Source organism: Miscanthus floridulus, chromosome 7, assembly GCF_019320115.1.
Source record: "Miscanthus floridulus cultivar M001 chromosome 7, ASM1932011v1, whole genome shotgun sequence".
Classification (NCBI taxonomy): domain Eukaryota; kingdom Viridiplantae; phylum Streptophyta; class Magnoliopsida; order Poales; family Poaceae; genus Miscanthus; species Miscanthus floridulus.
In genome coordinates this window covers 35905619-35912337 of record NC_089586.1, presented here as the reverse complement: position 1 = coordinate 35912337, position 6719 = coordinate 35905619, and the positions used below count along the sequence as shown (strand labels likewise).

The window sequence follows — 6719 nt, the reverse complement described above, 5'->3', positions numbered from 1 at the left end:
AGCAGCATGGGACAAGGCATTTTGGCTAGCTTCACATAGGAAAAATAGTGACATCACATTGATCACAAGTTACTTAGCATTAGAACAAGGTGAGGGAAGCATATTTATGCACAAGCACAATCATGATGCATGCTCGTCCTATTCGTCCTCACGAAATTGCCAGCCTAAGGTGTCAATCACGTTCTATGTCGGTGGCATAACACGTACTCTCTCGATATATAGCTAGTCGTCAGCTACATTCAATCTACACATTCGTGGTTAGCGTACCTACAGGCAAATTCATTATAGCCCATCCCCACAAGAGATAAATAAGCACACAATGAAAGCAGTAAACTAAGATACTCTCCATATAGACATCCCTAGATGTATATACTTCGGTATCCATAGCTACCCGACAGATATACCCACAATTAAGTACCTTCATATATACATGCATGTAACATGTAAATATTTCAGTAACCAAAGCTAACTCTCCCCTAGATCGACAGTTGGACGGTCATGCTCTCACAACTCACACTTACCTGGGCGTAGAGGCAATTGATCCATACATTACCATTTAAGCGAATAGTATCCATACCATAGCACGCCGTATGGACGACGAAAGTAAAAACCCCTATGTTAGTACTTAGATAGCCACCTAATAGTCCTTAACTGGGCATAAAGGAGGATGTCGCTAGCATAGTTTTGCAAATAAGTTTTGACAAATTTGCCTATAGCTAAAGTTTTAGTCAAAATAGGCTTTTTAAAACCAAAACTTTGTTTTTACAATGATGTATATGACAGTATTATGCTTAATCTTGCTCTGATACCAGCTGTAACAGAACCGCCTAATTTATACAAGATCAAGTACGGCTGTCCCCGCTAACACGTTGACACACACATACTTTCACTCATATAAACCCGGTAGTCCGCCGAGTGTCCCGAAAGACCTCGGTAAATCAACATCACAATCAAGATCGCGTGATTAAGCAAATACACATCACATATGCAGAGTTACAGCGGAAATAATATTACAATGGGTTCACAAATAATAGTACAAGTTTGGGTTTCAAAACCGCTTAGTGAAAACAACATAGCTTTCAAATGATTACCTTAATATAAGTTCCAAATACATTGCTAGCATAAGTGACATCCTCAGACAAAAGCATATAGATGAGAACTAAATATAGAATCACCGAGCCCACCGGTGGTTAGCCACCATCTTCAACAGGCCGAGAACTCCACCTACAACATGGTGGGATAAACCCTGAGTACTCGAATGTACTCAGCCAGACTTACCCGTCTTAAACTAAAATAAAGCGACATCAAGGATTATGCAAGGCTTTCTTTAGTGGGCTAGCTGACTCGTTTGCGAAAAGCATAAGCTATCATGAAGAAACCATTTTAAGTACTTTGCATCATCTTTATTATGACCTATCCATCTAGGTAAGCACCTATACTATAGCAATCACTTGATTAACCAATAACATCCAGTTACCAACTTAGATTTAGCATATCCCATACCATCTAGATAACCATCAGTGTTCCATCATAATTACTACGATGTTGTAGCTCGAGTCAAGTGCTCACTATCCAGGAGCGATGGCTATTCGAATTGATTCTTAACCAACTGGTGATTTATTCCTCACACAAACCACACTCACCGATCAAGTGAGCTACAGATCACTAATGGCACTTTCCAAGTAGCCACGGGATAACAGTCATGGACCGCACTACCCAGGGATCGCCCGATAGCCAGGACGCACCTTGGGCTCACTCTTCGCGTCCCCATCATACCCCCTTCAGCACCAGTCTACCAATCCGAGTTTATCCTGGCTCAAATAGTGTCACTAGCTTTGCGGTCGAAATGTACTTTATTCGGCCAGCTAAATGTGAGGCATACGTTCAACATGACAAGAGGGACGAGCAACGATCGATCCTTAATCGACACAGACAGAAAACTAACAACACCCCAGAACCCTGTCTGGTTGCCTCCAACTTTTCCGTCCGGTCTCTAATTATCCATCACACATGGTTAATTCCATGATATCATTCTTTCCATAGCTAAATTCTTCCAGTAACCACCTATAAATATAGGTGACCGGAAATCACCGATCGCTACCGGTGTAAGCAAGGCTAAGCAGTTATTCGATCCTGACCTAACAGGGTAAAAAGGTAATAAGGTAGGCAAGGATAGTAATAAATGCATCAATGGTTTCAATCAACTCCTACAACATAATGCAACAATATATAAACTCATATATAGAAAGAATTGCTTTTATAAAGTAGGAGACTTAGAATGCTTCGGGGCTTGCCTGGGATCCGACATAAGTCAGTTCAGTTAGCTTGCACCATCTTGGTGACATCTCTGGTCCTAGCACTTGCTTAGTCCTTCCATCTTTGGGATAGATCTATCAAACCCAATCTTCGAGTTTGGCTCCACATCACATCCTTCACGTGGTTCATCTAGTGCACCTAGATGAGATGCAAGATGCATGTGTATGAATGCGGGGAATGGTAATAAAAGATGCATCACATAAAAACATTCAAGACAAGCACAAGGCTACACTACATGACATGAGTACTTAGAGAGCAAACTATTCACATCAAACCAAACATCGAGATAGCAAGTACATCAAGCATGGCATATTAGTTTACTTAAGTTCTATTCAAATCACTTTAACTTACCAAGTTTAGACAACCTAATATACAATTGCTCATCTTCAGTTAAGGGCCTAGCACCTACAACTAACAAGTTATCTTAATTAGCCTAGCATCTAAATCATCACATCAACTCATATCAAGCAAACAAGTTATTCACGGCAATCACAGAGTCAAGGCTGCAAACAGCAGCAACTAATTTTACTCATAACAGGAGTTGTACTAATCTAAAAGACATGAAACAAGACAATATGGAAATCTTATGAAATTGTCTACAATTCATATTTAAACCTCTCAGCATGATTCCAAAGTTAACAAGGTCAAACAGGCACATTTATCAAATCTGGTCCAGAAATTCCAGAGAGCTACAATTTCTGAAGACCAACTTAGAACAATCATAACTCACAAACTATGTGGCCACATGCCATGAAAATTTAACACAATCTAGTTAGGTGGGTTATCTACAACTTTATTATTATCATCTTAAGATGATTCTTCATATACCAAGGTCAATTAATCCAATTAATGCATCTCTGTCTAAAACATAGATAGAAAATGACATGCCACTTTAAACAGCTATAACTGGAGTTATACATGTCCAATAAATGTGGTTCTAGACTTTTTAGAAATCTTATCAAATTATAAACAACTTTGTTGTAAATAATCCAAGCTAATTCTACTATTAAGAAGGCCCCACAGTAAGAACAAGGAAACCCTCTCTGAGTTTGGGCAGAAACAGCCACAGAGATTTAAGCAAGCATAACTCAAGATCTACTTAACCAAAAATCATGATATTTAACTTTTTGAAAAGCTTATGAAAAGTACTACAACTCATGTATTATCACCCATACATGATTCACAACTTAACTGGGCCAATTAATTCAAACATGCAGACTTATTCCGGATAGGAGCAAAGCAACACAGGGAATTTGTTATTTTTATAACTCTTAAACCATCAAGCCTAAACTTCTGAAATTTTTACCAGACATCAAACATCACCAGAGTAACACTCCATAAAAATTTCACATTTATTTGAGCACCACAACTTCAGTTATGAAAAAGACAAGACATAACTAGTATTAAGAACCTAACTGCATAGATCTATTTTTACAGCAACATATTTAAATTAAAACATGTAATATTATAGATCTACTGCATAGACAATTTCACAATGATTCCAAAAAGTCCTCATTTACTATTTTATGATTTTTATACTAATTACTATGAATTTTCAAAGTTCATCATTCAAATCTGTAAAAACAAAAGAAAAGGAATGTAAACTTGCATCGGGGACCTTGCAGTTTATAGAAATTAAACCCGAACAAATAGATCCTTTAGTGCACTATTCAAATGAGTCACTGACTATTCAGTTAACCCCCTAGGAAATATCAAATTCAAGCGCGTGGTCCATCTTCTTCTTCCTCTCACCGGCAGTGCCTGGAGGTTGGCCGGCTGAGGCGGCGCCGACGGCCGTGGAGTGGCGGGGAAGGACCCAGGGCCCTCGCTCACTCGTGGTTAGCCTCGGCTCGCACCGCGGTGGCCTGACGCGGCCTGGCCGTGCGTGTAGGCGACGATGGCCGAGCGAGCGCCGGCGGCAGCAGCACATGGTGGTGCAGGCAGCCGGGAAAGAGACACTACGCGCATGGGGAGACTCGAGGAACGCGAAGGCGAAGCTGGTTGGGACTAAGGAGCGACGGAGGAGCGGAACCACACGGAGGCAGGGAGCTCAGCCGGCGGCATCAATGGCGGCCACGACTAGAGTGTGCGCACGATGCCAGAGAGCGAGGAAAGGAGAGTGGAGAGGCGAGTGAGTGATAGAGCAGCTCGGGCGCTCGGTTGGAGGGGCAGGGCGTGAGGCAGCGCGTGGCGCAGAGCTTGGACGCGCGTCGGCCATGGTGGGGGCGCGCTCGGTGCATGGTTGCCACGGAGACACTTCATCGAGCACGTGGCGTGCGTCTCTATGCCCAACTTGAAGTCCATTCTTTGGCATATTCCGTGCAGATTCTGACCTTGGCTCCAGTAGCAAAGTTGCTCTACCCAGGAAGCTCTACAAACTTGATTAAGGGGTCACACCTATTAGGTCTCTGGAACAGCAGTTAATTAACGTCCAATTAGCAAGTGTCAAAGCATTGACAATGATTAACAAACTCCCAAAATCGAGGGTCAAAACAAGGTCCAACGAGTGCCATCTTTATACATGCTCTTCGCCATCATGTACACTCCAACTTTTATCTTTGGACCAACTCAAGTTGCTTAACGAATTTTGGAGAACGCGGAATGCCAACATCGTTGCTTAGCGAAACTCCAGACTTAGAATAATTCTAAGTGCTGAAGACTGCAGCAGAATCAATCTTGTGACCTTTGTTTGTCAAGCTTAGAGATAGATTTAGACTTGGATCCTTAAATAAAGTTTGTAGTACACAACTATACTACAACTTTTATTTAAGGTCAAACCTTGTATCTTGAATATAAACCATTCTTTTACTTTGGTCAAAGTAGCATCTCGTTAACCCTAGAATTAGAGTTTTCGACCAATTGAGGCATTTTCTTGACATGTGCTCAACACAAACCCTTCATGACTTTTGTTGTAGAGTTCAATTAGAGTCATTTGGGAAAGGTTCCAAGGTTTGGTTGACGATCTAGAATTCCATTCACTTTATAAAACAATTCAGGCAAGGACATAACTTGTCATTTCATGTGACTTCTTGATTCCAAACTTCACAAAACTTTTCCATGGATCAATATAGATGGATATTGATGTGGGACACATGAAAGAAGTACATCCAACATTACTTAGGTATATATCTGAAAAGGGCCAATATACAAGCAAAGGTGTGTTGCCCAAGTTTAAGTTGGAGCTCACTCTTGTAGATTTGATCTTGACACCTACATCACCACTTAACATGCCATGTTTGAGCTCAAACCCATTGCTTAACTGGTGGCAAACACCTGGGGTGTTACAGTACGACCCGAGCACCGAGGACTTTGATGCAGAGATCGTCATGAGGGTGGGTGGAGGCAAGAAGCATGGGCGGTACTGGCTTGGTGACGACGTCATCGACTCGACCTCTACTCCCTCTCTCTCCCAGATCCGAGCACGGAGCACGAGCGCAAGCCCGGCCATACGGCCACGGCCAAGCGCTTCACAGCAACGGGTCGACACACTCGAGGTTATTCCTGTTTTACTCATCGTACATTGATCTTTACACATCTTAATTAGCTTTGCATTACTGAAACATTGGAGTGAAAATATTGCAGGCCCGGCTAGAAGAAGAAGCAAGGCAACATCAGGACCTGGCGGCCCAGCTGCAGTCCAAGCGGGCTGCGCGAGTGGCCCAGGCGCAGAGGATGGCGGAAATGATGCAGTTCATGCAGACTCTTGGGCAACATACAGGTCTAGCTGTGCCACCTTGGCTGTTCGCTCCACCTCCGACTCCTGCAGCTACAGGTACTCTTATGAGTTTTCGCTTGTGCTTTGCTTGTATGACCTAGATTAGCTATCCAAGTAATCTTGTCTAACGCATGCAATCTCTTCTCCTTTGTGCAGCCTCAGTCGGAGGGTTCAAATAATCCAGCTCATGCGCCTCCGACTGATCCAGCTTTTCCTTCACCAGGCACTCAGTTTCCACCTTGGTGATGAGTAGCATTAGTTGTATTTGCATTTGTTGTTCACTTGGTGATGGATTTCTGATATACTTGTCATGCACTAGTGGTATATTTGGATAGTTGTGATATATATGATAGATGTTTGATTGATGTATGTGATATATATGATATATATGTGATATATGCGATGGATGTGATAAATATGAGATGTATGTTTGGATGGATGTGAAATATATGTGATAATTTGTGTTTGTCGTGATGGAATGTAAAAAATGAATAAAAAACTGGTTTTGATCAGTTTGCCGAGTGCAATAGTCATTGCACTCGGCAAAGCTGGAAAAAGGAGCGCCAACCCGTTTCCCAGCTTTGCCGAGTGCCATGACCATGGCACTCGGCAAAGAATTGTTTTAAAAAATAAATAAAAAACTTTGCCAAGTGCCACCCATCCAGCACCCGGCAAAGATTTTTTTTTA

At 42.1% G+C, this 6719-nt stretch overlaps 1 protein-coding gene across 1 annotated transcript in view; it reads right to left on the bottom strand.

Annotated features, from left to right (window-relative positions):
• Positions 1-6155: 6155 nt before the first annotated feature.
• The window catches only part of LOC136465346 (U-box domain-containing protein 34-like), a 4686-nt gene continuing 4122 nt past the window's right edge, over positions 6156-6719 (bottom strand). Inside the window, exon 9 of the mRNA XM_066464114.1 lies at positions 6156-6346. Coding sequence (XP_066320211.1) covers positions 6156-6346 — 191 coding nt within the window. The remainder of the gene's footprint in view (positions 6347-6719) is intronic.